At 35.9% G+C, this 20,543-nt stretch overlaps 1 protein-coding gene across 1 annotated transcript; it reads right to left on the bottom strand.

Annotated features, from left to right (window-relative positions):
• Positions 1-158: 158 nt before the first annotated feature.
• Positions 159-5,996, bottom strand: LOC133321871 (EF-hand domain-containing family member B-like). The gene is made up of 4 exons (XM_061530945.1): positions 5,509-5,996; positions 3,923-4,096; positions 2,050-2,776; positions 159-164 (listed from the first exon to the last, which is right to left on the bottom strand). Exons 1-4 carry the CDS (start codon positions 5,994-5,996, stop codon positions 159-161), a joined length of 1,395 nt encoding a protein of 464 aa, XP_061386929.1.
• Positions 5,997-20,543: the final 14,547 nt, after the last annotated feature.

Raw genomic sequence — 20,543 nt, 5'->3', positions numbered from 1 at the left:
AAAATTCAAAGCTCTATATCAAAAATTGCGATCTCTACCGTGATTTCAATCGACCACAGCAGGCAGACGGACACGCATTAATCAACATAGAATTTTATTCTGATCAAGAATATATATGTTACAAGGTTAGGTTGGGGACGTACGGTTGTTATCATCCTTCATAACTAAAAATAAAAGGGAAACGAAGAGAGAATGGAAGAGAGGAAGAAATAGTTGGAGAGCCTAGAAGATGATTACTTTAGCCATTCCAGATTTTTGACAACGCCTAGGATTTGATTGGGGTCTATTTTGGAGAAGAAAGCTAGATTATCAATTTCATATCTTTCAAACTGTTTGTGTCTTCTGTCACTCAGCGATGGACATCTAACTCTTTTTCGTCCTCACATAGACGACAGTAATCCTCTCCACTGGAGTCCCATTTCGAAGTGAGAGATCTAATCCTGCAGTGACCAGTTATGATCCCAACAATGATTTTGATCTCTCTCTCTTGTTATGTGACAACAGCGAAGAAGTTCTTCGGCGAGAGAATTCTGGCCAGACAGCTTTCGAGATTCTGCAACATGGTTCTCTTGACCATGTGTTGGCGACTACCTCGCCGTAGATCAAACGAATTCTGCCAATGAAATAACCACTGGGTGGTTGCATAGATCTCTCAACCGGAAGATTGGATGACTGTGAACCCTGGAATTTTACGTTTCCTAGTGTTGAGCACCAATTCTTTCTTAGTGGGGTTTACACCAAGACCCTTGGCGTGTGCCCAGTTGGACAGAGTTGAAAGAGCGACCTCAATAATATCTGAAATGGTCGTTAGAAACTTCCCACTGACTAGCAAGACTACATCAAACACAAATTTTTATATGTATGTATATAAAAATTAAAATTATTAATTTTTATCAAATTAATATTCATTTGCAAAATATTTTTTTACAACATCCATAAAATCATTTACATTAATTTTTGTATTATCTTCATCGCCACATTTGTTCACAGCCGCATTCCAAAAATCTTCAAAATTGTCCTTTAGCAAATTTCCAAATATTTTATGAAGTTCTTCTTTGGAACGCTTGATTTCAAAATCCCTATCATCCAGTCCCGAACTTACAACTATATCCGGTGAAATACAATCGCCTGCGGTTGTAGGGTCTTTATGTGATTTCTCGCTAATAGATCTAGGCAAATCCTTTTCGCGATCTTGACAAAATGATTCATATACAGTGGGGTTATTATTTCTCAAATCGTATGGAACATCCGACTTGCCACAGCTAATGCTTGGCAGGGGATATTGAAAATTCAACATTTTCCAAAATAAATCTATATTAACTCTATGCTTTCCTGAATTTTCATCATCAATAATATGCAAATGTACCATAGCTTGATGTAATAGTTTTTCATCAGTACGAATATTTAAAGATCTTAAAATGTGAAATATTGTTGCTAGGTCCAAAAATCCATGGGAATTTTTATCACTCTTCTTTTCCAATAGAATTTTCAAATCATGAATATAAAAATATTTATGATTGAATAATTTACGTCGTAACTTTTTTACATATCCAATGGCTTCTATTTTGGTAACCTTTTCGGCAGAAAATTCGGCGTTTTCCAATATGGAACGAATGTTATGGCTGTCATTATTGGATTTAGATATAGGCGGAATTGCAACTTGCAGAATAGGTTCGGTCCTGAAATTGAAGAAACAATAGAGAATTGTTGTATTTAGCTGGAATATCCACTGGGTGGTTGCATAGATCTCTCAACCGGAAGATTGGATGACTGTGAACCCTGGAATTTTACGTTTCCTAGTGATGAGCACCAATTCTTTCTTAGTGGGGTTCACACCAAGACCCTTGGCGTGTGCCCAGTTGGACAGAGTTGAAAGAGCGGCCTCCATAATATCTGAAATGGTCGTTAGAAACTTCCCACTGACTAGCAAGACTACATCAAACAGAATGACAAATTTTTATATGTATATAAAAATTAAAATTATTAATTTTTATCAAATTAATGTTCATTTGCAAAATAATTTTTTACAACATCCATAAAATCATTTACATTAATTTTTGTATTATCTTCATCGCCACATTTGTTCACAGCCGCATTCCAAAAATCTTCAAAAATCTCCTTTAGCAAATTTCCAAATATTTTATGAAGTTCTTCTTTGGAACGCTTGATTTCAAAATCCCTATCATCCAGTCCCGAACTTACAACTATATCCGGTGAAATACAATCGCCGGCGGTTGTAGGGTCTTTATGTGATTTCTCGCTAATAGATCTAGGCAAATCCTTTTCGCGATCTTGACAAAATGATTGATATACAGTGGGGTTATTATTTCTCAAATCGTATGGAACATCCGACTTGCCACAGCTAATGCTTGGCAGGGGATATTGAAAATTCAACATTTTCCAAAATAAATCTATATTAACTCTATGCTTTCCTGAATTTGCATCATCAATAATATGCAAATGTACCATAGCTTGATGTAATAGTTTTTCATCAGTACGAATATTTAAAGATCTTAAAATTTGAAATATTGCTGTTAGGTCCAAAAATCCGCGGGAATTTTTATCATTCTTTTCCAACAGAATTTTCAAATCATGAATATGAAAATATTTATGATTGAATAATTTACGTCGTAAATTTTTTACATATCCAATGGCTTCTATGTTGGTATCTTTTTCGGCGGAAAATTCGGCGTTTTCCAATATAGAACGAATGTTTTGACTGTCATTATTGGATTTAGATATAGGCGGAATTGCAACTTGCAGAATAGGTTCGGTCCTGAAATTGAAGAAACAATAGAGAATAGTTGTATTTAGCTGGAATATGTATTCGGACATATAACAAACAGGGACCCATGCTCTGTTGGTAATGCGAAGTTTCCGTACATATGGAGGTCTGTGCTTACAAATATGAAATTGAAAATTGTGGTTTTCTTACTATAACTACTGTTATATCCCAAACAAAGCTTTTTGCTGTGATACAGCACCTTATTATTGCATCATGATCCCTGCTTATGAATTATTGTATATTGGCAACTATAATTAATTACAATACAGTGGCAACACTATAAATCAATGTCATTCTATTCAAGTATTCATATTCTGTAAGTCACGATCATGGCACAATGAATAGGTAGTCCATTTAGCGCAGCTGATGTCTTGATTAACTGTCAAAGTGGGTAATTTCTACTTGAATTCGATGTGCAGTGTTGCCAACGATTTGAAATATTATATGGAAAATTTTGACAGATAATCGAGACAAAAACAAAGGTTTTTGTTGGTATACATCACCTTATTATTGCATCATGCATAATAAGGTGATGTTAATCAAGACATCAGCTGCGCTAAATGGACTAGCTATTCATTGTGCCATGGTCACGATCATGTCTTGATTAACTGTCAAAGTGCGTAATTTCTACTTGAATTCGATGTGCAATGCTGCCAACTTTTTTAAATATTATAAGGAAAAATTTGACAGATAATCGAGACAAAAACAAATGTTTTTGTTTTGATACATCACCTTATTATTGCATCATGGTCACGATCATGATGCCATAATAAGGTGAGGTATCACAACAAAAACCTTTGTTTTTGTCTCGACCATCTGTCAAAAATTTCCTTACAATATTTCACATGGTTGGCAACATTGCACATCGAATTCGAGTAGAAATTACGCACTTTGACAGTTGCTCTAAATGGACTAACTATTCATTGTGCCATGGTCACGATCAAAAGTGTAAAATGAATTCCTTAATAAATAAGTATACATAAGAACGCGGGCAAGATATTTTCAATAATTCAACAAACAGAGTCGACTCTAACGACCATTTTCAACACAACAAATACTATTACAAATTTTTTTTTATTTTAATATAGATTATGGGGAAAACTGTCTATATACCATCATAGGTACTATTCCATTTACCTTTTTATAGATCTTCCCAATTGGCCTACAGTGCGATCACTAAATTTCTTTTGGGTACCATTTATGACAACAAAGCCTTTCGGCTGTTGCATGCATTCCCGGACCATACGCCCCGAGGTATCGGTGTTCTTGCAAATACCAAAGGTTTTATTGGGATTGAAATTTTCATTGTAACTATAAAATAAAAAATTAAATCAAATAAAGACCATTAAGGAAAGTAGTAAAATCGGACTTATTACATATGGTTGCCTTGTATGGTGGCAGGGGGTCAACAAAAAGATACTGCTGACAAAATTCAATTCAATACTGCGATCGGATTTATGATAACTAAACCTTTCGGCTTCGATCCTGACTTGCGGAACGCTAAGGAGTACACCACAGGCAGCCTTGAATCCGATCTTGAATCTCCAACCACTGGACATTTTGATTAAATTCCAGGCGGCCAGATGTGCCCTGAGGCTCCGAGAAACGGATTTCTTGAGGAGAAATACACACATACGTGACTATGTTCCCTCTCATAGAGAATTTAACGACATCGGAGTAGATTTTCCTAGTAGGGAATCCTGGACTGAAGATTTTTCACAGACTGGTCAAAGATGAAGGAAGGCACTGGTGCAGGCATTCACTGTAGGGAATTAGAAATATACAACTCATATAAACTTAACAATCTTTGTAGCGTTTTTCAAGCAGAAATCCGTGCAATCACGAAAACGAACGAGATAGTAAAAACACTTACTGCTGATAATACGGAATCGTTGACTATATATTTCGATAGTCAGGCGGCCCTCAAGGCTTTGAAGTCGTGCACTATAAACTCAAAAGCAGTTCTTGATTGCAAGTCCGCTCTGCATGATATACGACGGATAGTTAATTTATATTGAGTTCCAGGACATAGTAACACCAATCTCCCGATTGAGAGATCTGTGCAACCAACTATTGGTTATTTCATTGGCTGAATCCGTTTGATCTACAGCGAGATAGTCGGCAAGAGATGATCGAGAGAACCTGGTTGCAGAATCTCATATGCTGTCTGGCCTGAATTCTCTCGCCGAAGAACTTCTTCGCTGTTGTCACATAACAAAAGAGAGATCAAAATCATTGTGGGAATCATAACAGGTCACTACAAGATTAGATCCCTCACTTTGAAATGGGACTCCAACGGAGGTGATTACTGTCGTCTATGTGAGGACGAAGAAGCGTGAGAAACAATTGAACATATCCTCTGTAGATGCCCATCGCTGAGTGACCGAAGACACAAACAGTTTGAAAGATATGAAATTGATAATCTAGCCTTCTTCCCTGAAATAGACCTCAACCAGATCCTAGGCTTTGTCAAAAATCTGACATGGCTAAAATAGCCATCTCTAGGCTCTCCCCTTATTATCTTCTCCTCTCTCTTCTTTTCCCGTTCTCTTTTTAGGTATAAAGGATGATTACAATGGACTATAGTCTCCGAATGGGCGTTTGTTACTAACAACCGTACATCCCTAACCTATATATAAATTCGAATCGATCTTCACGAACTTTAGCATGTTACAAAAATATACCCACAGCGTGGTGAAGGATATAAAAATTCACATTCTAACCTTCTTTGAATCCTATCTGCCGGAAAATAATGCCCATGCGATATAACATATTTATCATGCCAGTTAATAAAATCTCTATTAATTTCACCGGCCGTTTTCTTTGGCAGCATCAATTCATATAAACTGTCGGTTTTCAAACTTTTCCTGCCATAGGTGAAATTTTCATTTGTCAGCCTCTCGGGTTTCGATTGCAACGGATAAACTTGTCCCAATTTTGTTTTTTTAAAAAACATATCCTCAGAAAATTGTTCACGAAATGTAACAAAATGACTTTTCTTTAATTCGGGACTTAGGAGATCATTAACATGTTCTTCGGGTAGTACGGGGGAGGTACTCAGACTTGCAAAATTTTCTCTTGCCTTTTGTATCGATTTGCGACATTTTGCATTTAAAATATATCCGGCAGCTTCCTCTAAACCATCACCTATCCGTTCGTTTTTTGCGAGGCGTTGTTCTCCAGCAGGATGGGGAGTGGACGTTTTATCCATATCTATTATATCAAAATATTTGAAAAGAAATACACAAAAATGTGTACAATTAAAAAAATATAGATTTAAAAAAATATTCAGAATTTTATTCCCTCCAGTATCGAGTGTGAATTAGTTCTGATTTACATTAGGCAATTTTACGTGCGGTAGGTGGGGGATGTGCGGTCACTTATGTGGCTGCAGCACTCTGAGACCGCAACGGACCTGATCATCCACTAGAAGAAAAGAGATAAGGACAGATCTATAGGGGAAATAGAGAGAGATGAGAAGCTTACAGAAAGATATAAGAAGTTAAACGGCATTTACATTAGAACTTTTTCCGGGTTAACCTACTTTATAAGGATTTATTTGACATGTGTACAAAGGAATTGACAATTTAAACCCACTGGGATAACGAAATTCGTTATAATGTAAACGTACTTTAAGATTGGAATAATGTCGATGGCTATAGAGATATATTAGCTGTGTTCCCAAACTTGCAATATAGTACTATATTGTACTGGCTTTGCTGTTTTTGCTAGAAAAGCGTTCCCTTACGTCAAAAACTAGGAAACATTTCAGTTAAATTTAAGAGAGTTGAAATCAAAATTGCGTTCTCTTCTCCTATTTTCTGCAAGACCAATTTGGCCTAGCACGAAATAGTAAATGTAGTAAATTTCGAATTTGACAATTGATTGCCAGAGCTATACAGTTCGAAATAAAGCATATGCAAGTTAGCGCGTCAACCAACGAGACACACGCACAGACACACATATTTGCTTAAAAAAAACAAAAGAATTAAGAATGAAGAAAAAGTTCTTTATTCACTTTTGGAGGATTTATCTACCGAAGATGAATGGCGTGCAGAATCTTGTATGTGAGAGCCATTTTTGATAGTTCGCTCTTTTACTAGCTTTACTCAGGGCTGCCAGATTTTTTTTGGGAAAATCGCCAAAATGACGATTTTATTTTTATCAAAAATCGTCAAAAATTTAAATACGCACATTTAGATATATTTAAATATATTTTTTTATTAAAAGGAACATAAAAGAGGTATTCAATTTATTAAACACGTTTTTTTTTAAGCTAATCAAGAAATTCATTTATTTTATAAATAAATATTTGAATAGTCATTTCGACTTTAATAAAGTCATTCATTTTGAAAAGAAATATTTGTGTTAATCATTTTCAACATGTCGGTTTTAATTAACGTATCATAACAATTTGTTTTGTTAACTTTTAAATAAAAATAATTTCGACTTTTCGTTTTATTAAGATTTACTTGGCTGAAAACACGTTCAACATTTGCTGAGGAATGGGGTAATACCATTACCTTCCATACAAATTTAGTTATTATAGGAAAAACATATGAACCATCACCACGTTTCAAATCAAATATTGCATTCCAAAAACGAAATAACCTTAGTTCGCGAAATTCTGAATACAATTTTTGTTTTTCATCTTCGTTCACAAAATGTGGATATCCTTAAAGAATATCGAAAAATGAATTATTCTTTTCATTACTAATATACGTGGCACTTATCATAGGTACAATTTTAAAAATGCTTTCAAATCGAATCTTTTTAAAATTGTAATAACTTTGTATAAATTGAAACTTAAATTTAATATAACAACTTTTCCGTTCAAAAATTTTCTTCTATTTGCCTGTGTCAAAAAACAACAACCGTTAACTTTTATTTTTTTGTTGCTGTCTACCCAGAGAACGGCACAGCTGATTGGTAGTTTTTCATATATCTGTTTACGCAGATGTTGGCTTTAAACTGTTGTTGGCTTTGTAACAATACAAAGTATACCTCACACACATATGCCAAATATTCATATTCGTTTTACTTTTTCTTTCGCTTTATACATTTTTGATGTTGCCATAACAAAAAGAACCCAAATATTGCAATATTACTAAAATGACCAATTTTTGACCAAAAAATCGTCAAAATGACGATAAATCGTCAAATCTGGCAGCCCTGGCTTTACTATCAAAAAGTACGGGAACGAACCTATTACGTGTCAAGGTTGCACTTTCCCAATCACTTTAGGCAGGGCTGGGAAGTGACACAGGAGATGCTCAATTGTCTCCGTCTCTTCCTCGTCAACGCAGAGTCTACAGTAATCAATTGCATCAACATCCCATTTACTAGTAAAGCCTGATATTGCAGTGACCAGTAATGATTCCTATCAATACTCTTAATTCAGCTTTGCTCTGGTTCAACAAATGGATCTTGACACGTTGCACCAAAGTTCATAGGCTCTTTCGTCGAAAAACGCTTCAAAGTTCCGGTAAAGATGACATATGGGTGGTTTGATTGAGTCAACAATTGCTAGATCTGTGGATTGACATCCTCGTCTAGTTAGTTCGTCTGCTCTTTCATTGCCCAAGATGTCAAGGTGTCCTAGTACCCAACACAGCCGATAGCTCTAAGTAAGTTCTTACAAAGCGTCAGATTAGATGATGGCGTCAGATTTGATACAACAAGATTTGATGGCTTTAAGAGCCACTTGACTATCCACAAAGATAGTCACCGACTCAACGACCTCTGCATCCAGACTTTTTATCAATTCCGCTGCCTTCCAAATCGCGAAGATTTCAGCTTGGAAAACACTACAGTTGCAATATAGCTTGTAGGTTAACTCAAGACCTAGACTTTCACAGTAGACGCCCGCCCCTGTACCTTCTTCCATCTTGGATCCTTACTTCTTCTGACCCAGTCGTTTCTACTAGGAATAACGACATCTACTGGTCTCAGGACTAGTTTTACGCGTTGGCCCAATGTCATACCTGGCTCGTTCAAGATACGACCATGCCCAAAGGTACAACTTCGCCTTAGGGCACTACGCACGGCTTAACACTTAATGCTGAGGCCCAGGGACCTAAAATTCAGCATTGCGTTCAGAGCTGACTGTGGTGTACTCCTCCTGGCTCCTGTAACTAAAATCGAGGCGGCTCTTTGTAACTTATCTAATGTACTGAATGTCGACTTGTGGCGCAGACAGTTCCACCACACAAGAGAACCATAGGATAGGATGGGCCTTACCACGGTGTGATACAATCAGTGTATAGTCGATGGTTTTAGCCCCCAGCTTTTCCCAATGGAGTTCTTGCATGCATAGAGTGCAATCAGCCCTCCCTTCACCCGTTCCTCAGCGTTCCTATTCCATCGTAGTTGACGGCTAGAGCACCCCTACCTGAGGTATGCCTCTAGTTACCGTTTTCCTGATTTTTGTATCCCACACACTTGAAATAATAATTCTGCTGTTTAGCATTTTATCTATCCAATACGTAAGGGTATCAGGAGTGCCAACATCTTTAAGCGAATGGTTTATTGATTTAAGTTTAACGTTGTTAAAGGCTCCCTCTATATCTAGGAAGGCGGCCCGCCTAAAATTTGAATTTTCCATATTCCTCTCAATGTAACCTACCACTTCATGCAGTGCAGATTCTACAGACTTGCCCTTTATGTATGCGTGTTGTGAATTGCTAAGAGAGGTGGTGTCTATACGACTCCTAATCTCCAGGTCGATCAGTCTTGAGGAGAAAGGATGATAAGCTAATGCCTCTATAGTCCTTTGGTGCAGAGTGGTTTGGTTTCCCCCCATTGGGAATGTATGTAACCTTTACATAGATCCGGAACATACGAGAGAGTCAAACATTCCGTATAAATCCTCTCAAGGATCAGATATATACTTGGTGAGGCAAATTGAAACATCGCCAGTGTGATTCCATCTGGTCCTGGCGATTTATACGGTTTGAATATTTTAACTGCCCATAGTATCTTATTTCTGTTAACCACCTTGCCGATGAGATCCAAATCTAGAGGCACAAAAGGCTGAGTGTCATTACGTTTAAGGTCGATGGTACCTATATCTTTGAAACTTGAGAAATGAATCTCAAAACCAGAGTCCATCAACGCTCCATCCTGCTTCTTGATACTTCCGATGGACTTCGGATCCTTGGATAGTAATCTTCAGCAGCGTTGTTGACTCCTTCTATGGACTCACAGAAACTTATCCAAGACTTTTTTTGCGCATTTGATCTCACTCTTGTATTTGTTGAAATTAGCTCTGTAGAACGGCTTTTAAATTAGAACATTTTACCGGGTTAACCTACTTTATGAGGATTTATTTGGCATATGTTCAAAGAAATTGACAATTGAAACCCACTGGGTTAACGAAATCCAGTACAATATAAACGCACTATAGGAGTTCAAATCAATATCGAGTTTTGATTTATGCTCCCTGTTATACAGTCGTCTGGTCGCTTTCCTGAGCTCACCAAGTTCCCTGTTCCACCACACTGGCTGAGATTTTTCCCAGGGTATGTAAGTGGACAGGATTCCTTATGACATCTGAGAAGAACGCCCGTTAGATTGTCCACGGCCCCATTAAGTTCCACAGCAGTCCCCAAGTTTGTATTAAAAGTCAGCTGGGAGTTCGTTAGCTCCGTAAATTTCTCCCAGTTTGTTCTCCTTGGATTCCTATAAGGCTGTCTTTAAATTATCCGAAAAGGAACATTCATCAGATACCCTCCAATTTCTGCGGTAATCGGAAGCTTGGGTGAAGAACACGCAAGTATTTATAATCAACATCAATTTTCCGATTGTCATCCATTTTGTTAATAAAAAATTCAGCTTTTTTTGAATGCGCCAAATTGTTTCTTGCTTTTTATCAGCTGTGTCGATTTTTACTGGATGTCGTTCGTTTACAATTTTCTCTCTTTTACTATTTTACTCTCTGAAAATTCTTACTGAGTAAATTTTACTGGGAAAGTAAACGAACGGATTCAATTTTCTTCGCCTATAAAACAAATAACTGTCCATAAATCAAATTCGATATAAACATAGCATAAGAATGAGTCATACAACAGATCTACATAACGAGAATGACAGTTAAAACGGAACGAAAAACAAAGGCAAGACTCGACCTAGTCACCCCTACATTACGTCGTCGCAGTCGTATCATACATTAAATTGCACAGTTTTTTTGTAAGAGCCAAAAAAACAAGGAAAATTCCAGCAGAATTTTTTTACATCTGTGGAATAAAACACAAGTTTGTAATTGGCAATTGAAAAAAATATATCTATAGCAAAAAAGCAAAGTACCGCAAGTGATAAAGCAATAAAAATCTCTACGACGAGAATAAAACAAAAACCCGTAAAAAAATTAATAAAACGCAAAAGGTGAATAAAAAAATAAATTTTATGCATTATCATCACATAAGAAAAGGCAAGGAAGCAAGCAAAAAAAAAATCGAGACACGAAAGAAAAAACATGGAAAAATCGTTTGTCGTTGTGTTCAGAGATTTTCGATGAGAAGAAAAAACAGTGGTAAAAGTGGAGCTCCCCCCATATAAAAAAGAAATAACTAAAAATTAAGTGTGGAAAATTTGTGTGATAAAAACTACGTAAGGGATAATTAAGGAAAAAACACCAAGGAATTTTAAACTAGTTTTTTTTTAATTGTTAATTGCATTTGCTAGTAAATAAGCAAAAAAAAAACAACGTCTCAAGACAAATGAAATTTTTCTGTTCATTTCTTCTTTATGTTTTTCTTTGGGTGCGTATGCGAAAGAGACAACTGTAAAAGCTGAGGTGTTGATTAATTGAAAAACAGTGCTGCCAAGTTTCCATTGTTTTGCAAGTGGCTGCTGTCTCCTTTATTTGTTGTGTGTGTTGTTGTTGGTGGGTCAGTATTGTTTTTGATTTCGCTCTTTACTGTTGGTAGACGGTGATGATGTTGATGGTTGGCAGATGAGGCAACGAGAGAGCAAGAAATAAAGAAAAAATATAGTGCTTTGATTTCTTTTTGTTGTGTGTGTTATGTGTGAAAATAGCAAGAAAAAACAAAATTGTTAGAAAAAATCCCCTCGTGTACGAGAAAAGAAAAAAAATTAAACTTCATAAAAGAAAAGTTTGCAAAAAAAATGAAAGGTGATGTGTGAAAAAAGTGCTTGACAAAAAAAGAATATAAAAATATGCAAATCTTGAGAAAAAGGGGTCACACAACAAATGTTGATTTTGGTGCAGTAGTGATACATATCCCGTCAAAGTTCAATTCCTATTTGTTTTTCTCTTGCAATCTGTTTAATTCAATTTGTGACTTTGTACATTGGTCCTCCTCCTGAGCGCTTTCGTGTAAAACGACGTTGTAAATTATTTAGCAAATTGTCGTCATTGCAAATATGATTTTCTTTGTTCGTTTTTTTATTTTATTCATATTTTCTGTTGTTATGAGAGGTTAAATGACATTTTTTTGTTTGTTTGTTATCGTCAAAGCCGTCGTCGTCGGGTTTCCAGTCATTCAATCAGTCAGTCGGAGGAACAGCAGCAGTACCAGTCAGTGGAATTCATGTATATAGTATTTCTTTCTATAGTCTGATTGTCAGCCTGGTTGGTGGTTGGCTGGTTGCTTGGTGTGTTATTGTTGCTACTTATCTTTGGCTTTGCTGTTTTTTTATTATTATTTATTTCCTTCGTTTGTCCAGTATTCGTTTTCTCTATTGAATTTTGATGTGATGTTATCTTTTCGTTTTTTTGCAGTATGAACAAAAAACAAATAATACAGATATACGGAAAAATGCTGCCAAATTGTTGCACTTGTTGCCGTTATACACTTTATCACATTTGTCACACAGCAGATTTGTTATTATGACTTTGTTCTCGACCGCTCTCTCTTTGTTTTCTCTCTCTCTGTCTCTCGAGTAAAGAATGTTATCATGCATCCATCATGTCAACACAGGCATTACTAAAAAAATGCAAAATTTGTGTAAAAAAATATAGATTGAAAAAATTCTTGCCGATGATACACGCAATTTGTTATCAATAAACATAATTTTTTTAAATTAAAAATAGCAAACATATTTCCAATGAATGTCATAAGGGGCGTTTTTCTGTGAAGGTTCAACTGATAAAAAAAAACATTGTTGCAGTTGCTAGCAAGTGGGATTTGCTACAGCTCAAAGAATTACACAGAAATGGAATGAATATAAAATGAAAAAAAAAACTTGAGGAAATGGAAAGCCGGTAAATGTGCTATCAACTGGAATTTCTATTGAATTTTGTCATACATTTTCCAGGAAATTGAATATTAATGTGATGTGTGATCGTTGTAATTATTACGAAATCTTTTCAGATTGCCAAAACTCTACATTGTTAACTCCAGCCGGGTCAAAGGTACTTTTGAGGTGGACAGTCAAAGTACCTAACATTATTTGGGACTTTTATATGACGGCTAGCCATTTTATATTGCCAGTAGAAGACAGAGATAGCTTGTGACAAAATTTTCGATCCATAAGCCGAGCTTAAACAAAATTTCCAGTCGCGTCGGTGTTTTGCGCAGTTTTTCCAATTTGAAAGACCATGTTCGGCAATATTGTCTTCCACTTAATAGAGACATTCAGCATAAAAACGCGTAACGATTTGCATGTCAGATAGCTTTAAAATATAGAACAATGGATAAATTCTTATATATGGTATATACCAAAAAGTGGACCGATATAAATAATTTATGCAAACTATGGAGTTACAACCAATTCCTTTGAAAATCAGACCAAAATTCACAGAAACCCTAATAATGAAAGTTACCGTTATTTGTGGGCAATCGTGAAACTTAGGCCAAATATTTTTAATTTTTAGTAGGAAGATTTTCTACACAATGAGAATACAAAATAGAAAACTACAACCAATTGGGGTGAAACACATGTACAAAATATTACCGTTGTATGGGGATAGTCTAAAAAATGGGCTAATGAGGTATACTCGGACCAACTGTGGAACGTGAAAACTACAACTTCGAGAGAGTGAACGTTTTTAAATTCCTGGGTACCGCCATAAACAAACTAATAACATCATCTTTGAAGTCCAACAAAAGGCCAACACTATGTCCAACTCTACATGACGCTCATATTACCCATGCTGGATCTGAAGCATGGGTACTTGCAGATGATGAGGCTGCTCTTGGAGTGTTTTGGGAGAAAATTTCTCCGGTAAATCTATGGGCCGATCTACGTTGACGGTGAATATCGTCGTCGAATGAACCATTAGCTATACAATTTCTTCTCGGACATCGTCATGGCGGATCGAACTGCAGCGACTACGTTGGCTAGGTCTTCTTGTGACAATGGATGAGGATTCCCCCACTCAAAATACATATAAAAGCGAGCCAAGTGATGGTTCACGCAGAAGGAGAAAACCACGAATCCGATGGAAAGATCTAGTAGAAGACAACATCTCGGAACATTGTCATTTTAATTTGGATGCGCACAAGACCGACCTCGTGCCCATCAGCGTTGTACGGTTTGCAGTCAGGGTCCCGACTGTATTAGAACGGAGCCCTGTTGATACCTGGGAGCCTCAACAAGTTTATTCAGGCTTAGCTGCCAAGTCCTTGCCATGGTAAGATGGAGCCGAATTTTGGCTGCCTTGGCACGCTTATTCTTGAACTTTACAAGGTCAGATCTCAATGAACCCCCACAAGTGTTGACGACCCAAACTATTCCCCTGGACCTTTCTTTTGCCTCATGCCCCACTCTCGACGCGGTGAACGAAAGCCTGAAAGGCAGTCGGATCTTCTCCTCAACCTATTAGTATTCGATTTTGTGATTTGAAATTTTCAGCAATTTGTCAATATTTTGACCTCAAGATAAGTATGGGTTATATATTGATCAGGTGATAGCTTAATACGTCATAGCCTTGTGATTTCCAAATCTGGGCAATATATTTCATTTGGTTCATAGGAATATCTTGCATTTAGATTTACAAATGGTCAATTTTTAATTGTATTTTTAATTGTGCCACAATACTAATGATATTTTGTGGTTTCACGTCCATACTTAAAGCCACAATTTAAAGTAGGTTATATTGGAATAAATCTAGAAAAAATTAAATTTTATATTTTTACTAAGTTATAGTATTATACAGTGACGCAAAATATTACGTTTAAATTGACTTGACATGTATTGTTTTTCTAGAAATGAGATACTAGCATCTCGTATTCTTAAAACAATTTCCATTAATTAATATTTATTTGTATTTTATAATCAAATTTTATCAACTTTTTTCTTTGTTCCCTCCATTACAAAATGCAAGTTCTTGTTTGTAACAATGGCATCTTTAATGAATGACATTTAGCCTCTCTCTCTCTCACTCGTCATTGCGGTATTACACTAAGCAGTAACGATTACTGTCAGTCATGTAACTACGATTGCACGCTGAGATCAAATTATTTATTTCATTTGTAATGACTGGTTCTCTTGGCGCCCTCTCTCTCTTTCACTTAGTTGATTTTTGCCTTATTAACTGACATATGCAGTTAAGTTTTTTTATTTTTATTTTCTGTTTATTTTGTATGGTTATTATTATTGTTTTTTGCTCCTTCATTTTTTCCAAGCTTAATATTTGGTATTTGTTGTTATTTCTCCTTGTTTTATTCGTCGTCGTTTTCTCTAGAGTAGAACACCAAATAGATGACGCATCGTTTTGACGTTTTCTACTACTAATAAAAATCAAACACAGCGGAACAAATATATACACAGAGGGAGAATAATAAGAGAGGAAGGTGGGCTGTCAGTCGTTTATAATTTTATCAGCTGTTTCTTGATTATTCCATTTAACATTTAACACGCATTTAATATTGTGTTGTATTTTGTTTAGTTCTGCAAAGTGACAAATTCTGCTGCTTCTGCTGGTAGACAAAAGAAAATCATAAGTAAATAAAAGTATAGAAAATAAGAGATAAAACAAGAAAAACAAGTGGATTTTCTTTTAATACGTCACGAATTTTGTTTTTGTCGTTTTTTTTTTAAACAAAGTGAAAGTTTAATTTTGGTTTGCTTTTTGCCCTCGGCTTTGTTGGTGGTGTCGTTGACAAGTGAGTGACTGTGTGTGTGTGCATCTTCCCTAACCATATTTAAATTGAATACTGTGTGTTTTTAGTTGTTGTTGTAGGTGTTTAGTTTTTTTTACAAATAAAAGCGGTATGTCAATCCTCCTCCCTATTTTTTATATTTGTTATTATATAGACTTTATATTATAGGGGCAGAGGAATGGGGAGGCAATTAATGTAAACTATATTCCCGGTTATTTTTCTTCTTTTTTATAGATGACAACTAAATTGTTGTTCCCATTATGTGTCAAGTGCATATTGAGTGCAGTGACTGTTTTTATACCACGTCCGTCTACCTCCTTCTTCCTCCACATCCATATATTCATTGCTTTTTAACTTTAGCTTTTATTGTGCAATATTGTTTGTTGTTATGGTGGTGTTAGTTTGTTGTTTTATTTGCCATTGTAGTTGTTGTTTTTTCACTTAACTTTGCATTATTGATTTGCTAAATAAGCTAGGGTATCTGATTTCAAATATGCAATATGCTTCGGAAAACTAATAATGGAAACTTGTATTGGCTGGTCTTTTGTTTTCAAAATTATTTGTGAGAATTTATTTTTGCGAGAAAAAAATTGTGATCCCATGAAACGAAAATTGTATTTCTTTTATTTTTCATCTCCGATTTTTATTACATTTTGTTTTCTTATCTCATTATTTTTTTCTACTTTGTTCTCAAATTAAGCTTTGTTTTTTTCTGTATTTTCTGTCATGGAGATCACATGATATTCCCACTGTGGTGTTTACATTCTAAAACCAGTAAGGAAAGTAGTAAAGTCGGACGGGGCCGACTATATGATACCCTTCACCACTATGGGTATATTAAACAGGACTATTAGCATGAAATTGGATGAAATAAAATATGTGATATTTATCTAAATGTTAATCTACGTAGATCTATCCATAAAGTATGTAAATCGACTTCAAACAAATATAAATGGGTCATCCGTTGGGCTATGTCTGTACTTCTAGAAAACGCAACTACATAATTCTATGCTCAATTTTGTACGTTGTGCAAAATTTGATGTCAAACTGACTAACATGAGGAGTTTGATGCCCAATTTACTTGAAATCGGGCGAAAATATATATGGAAGCTCTATCCAAATATTAAGCGATTTCAAACAAACTAGTGACAGGATAGGTTATACTAATTTCAGAACGTTTTGTTCCTATTGGTTCTTGGTGCGTCAATTACTTAAAATCAATCTATAATAAAAGGGAGCTATATCTAAATCTGGACCGATTTTCACGAAACAACGCAGACATCACTCTAGGCTCAATTCAGTACGTTATGCCAAATTTTGTGCAAAACGAAAGATATATAGGGACTTTGGTGCAACATTTACATGAAATCGGACGAAACTATATGTGGGAGCTATATAGAAATCTGGACTGATTTTCTTGAAACTTGGCAGACATCATTCTAGACTCAATTCAGTACGTTATGCCAAATTTCGTGCAAATCGAAGGATATATAGGGATTTTTGGTGCACCATTTACATAAAATCGGACGAAACTATATATGGGAGCTATATGTAAATCTTGACCTATTTTCACGAAACTTGGCAGACATCATTCTAGGCCTAAATGATTAGGCTGTACCAAATTTCGTGCAAATCAAAAGATATATAGGGACTTTGGGGCACCATTTACATGAAATCGGACGAAACTATATATGGAAGATATATCTAAATCTGGACCGATTTTCTCGAAACTTGGCAGACATCATTCTGGGCTCAAATAAGTACGTTATGCCAAATTTCATGCAAATCGAAGGAAATATAGGGACATTGGTGCACCATTTACATGTAATCGGACGAAGCTATATATGGGAGCTATATCTAAATCTGGACCGATTTTGTCGAAACTTGGCAGACATCATTCTAGCCTCAGTTCAGTACGTTATACCAAATTTCGTGGAAATCGAAAGATATATAAGAACATTAGGGCACCATTTACATGAAATCAGACGAAACTATATATGGGAGCTATATCTAAATCTGGACCGATTTTCTCGAAACTTGGCAGACATCATTCTGGGCTCAATTAAGTACGTTATGCCAAATTTCGTGCAAATCGAAGGATATATAGGGGCTTTGGTGCACCATTTACATGTAATCGGACGAAGCTATATATGGGAGCTATATCTAAATCTGGACCGATTTTCACGAAACTTGGCAGACGTCATACTAGGCTCAATTCAGTACGTTATGCCAAATTTCGTGCAAATCGAAAGATGTATAAGAACATTAGGGCACCATTTACATGAAATCGGACGAAACTATATATGGGAGCTATATCTAAATCTGGACCGATTTTCACGAAAATTGGCAGATATCACTCTAGGCTTAATTCAGTACGTTATGCCAAATTTCGTGCAAATCAAAAGATATATAGATATATAGATATATCAATCTATAATAAAATGGAGCTATATCTAAATCTGGACCGATTTTCACGAAACAAGGCAGACATCACTCTAGGCTCAATTCAGTACGTTATGCCAAATTTCGTGCAAATCGAAAGATATATAGCGACTTTGGTGAACCATTTACATGAAATCGGACGAAACTATATGTTGGAGCTATATAGAAATATGGACCGATTTTATCGAAACTTGGCAGACATCACTCTAGGCTCAATTCAGTACGTTGTGCAAAATTTCGGGCAAATCGAAAGATATATATGGATGTTGGCGCACAATTTACATGAAATCGGACGAAACTATATATGGGAGCTATATCTAAATCTGGACTGATTTTCACGAAACTTGGCAGACATAACTCTAGGCTCAATTCAGTACGTTATGCCAAATTTCGTGCAAATCGAAAGATATATATGGATTTTGGTCGCAATATACATGAAATCGGACGAAACTATATATGGTAGCTATATCTAAATCTTGGCCGATTTTCACGGAGCTTGGCAGACATCATTCTAGACCTAAATGATTAGGCTGTACCAAATTTCGTGCTAATCGAAAGATATATAGGGACTTTGGGGCCCCATTTACATTAAATCGGACGAAACTATATATGTGAGCTATATCTAAATCGGGACCGATTTTCATGAAACTTGGCAGACATCATTCTAGGCCCAATTAAGTACGTTATGCCAAATTTCGTGCAAATCGAAGGATATATAGGGACTTTGGGGCACCATTTACATGAAATCGGACGAAACTATATATGGGAGCTATATCTAAATCTGGACCGATTTTCTTGAAACTGGGCAGACACCATTCTAGACTCAATTCAGTACGTTATGACAAATTTCGGGCAAATCGAAAGATATATATGGATGTTGGCGCACAATTTACATGAAATCGGACGAAACTATATATGGGAGCTATATCTTAATCTGGACTGATTTTCACGAAACTTGGCAGACATAACTCTAGGCTCAATTCAGTACGTTATGCCAAATTTCGTGCAAATCGAAAGATATATAGCGACTTTGGTGAACCATTTACATGAAATCGGACGAAACTATATGTTGGAGCTATATAGAAATATGGACCGATTTTATCGAAACTTGGCAGACATCACTCTAGGCTCAATTCAGTACGTTGTGCAAAATTTCGGGCAAATCGAAAGATATATATGGATGTTGGCGCACAATTTACATGAAATCGGACGAAACTATATATGGGAGCTATATCTAAATCTGGACTGATTTTCACGAAACTTGGCAGACATAACTCTAGGCTCAATTCAGTACGTTATGCCAAATTTCGTGCAAATCGAAAGATATATATGGATTTTGGTCGCAATATACATGAAATCGGACGAAACTATATATGGTAGCTATATCTAAATCTTGGCCGATTTTCACGGAGCTTGGCAGACATCATTCTAGACCTAAATGATTAGGCTGTACCAAATTTCGTGCTAATCGAAAGATATATAGGGACTTTGGGGCCCCATTTACATTAAATCGGACGAAACTATATATGTGAGCTATATCTAAATCGGGACCGATTTTCATGAAACTTGGCAGACATCATTCTAGGCCCAATTAAGTACGTTATGCCAAATTTCGTGCAAATCGAAGGATATATAGGATTCCCATTCGAGTGTTAATCATGCATGATAGTAACGTTTCTATACCAAATAATGAGCGGATAAACAAATACACAAACTGTTGTTACAGAATCTGGACAACCAAAAAATTTTTTAGAAATTTAAAAAAAAAAAAAAATTCCAATGTCCAAAAACTTAATTTTTCTGTGAAATTTTGGATGTGTTGGCATTTGTGTTGATTTCGAATATTCGAATGTGCTAAAATTTCAATGAACTGAATAGCCAATTAAAGGTATTTAACACACGAGCTCGTGTTTGAAGTTAGAATAATGTGATTTCAAAAAATATCAATCTTTTACACCCGTAAAGCTGTTCAGGCTGATTATAACTGGAAGATGTTTTCAATGCACAAGCTCATCCAAAGCATTTGGTTCTGATCGAGAGTACTCAACCAGAACAGGCAGTGAGACAAAACAGTTATGGTTGCTCTTGACTTAACAAAGTTTTCAACAATGTTTGGAATGTTGGATCGGCGTCTGTACATATAATTGTACAGACGCTGATCGTATGTGAAATTCAGATATGTGGGTAATATATCCACAATTCTTTAATCCCTACCTCCCTAGCATACGACTTTCTTATGGCTTAGAGAT

The sequence above is a fragment of the Musca vetustissima genome, unplaced genomic scaffold (assembly GCF_032173495.1).
Source record: "Musca vetustissima isolate MV318-11 ecotype Yass unplaced genomic scaffold, APGP_CSIRO_Mvet_v1 utg1662, whole genome shotgun sequence".
NCBI lineage: Eukaryota > Metazoa > Arthropoda > Insecta > Diptera > Muscidae > Musca > Musca vetustissima.
This window is presented reverse-complemented; position numbering and strand designations above follow the sequence as displayed.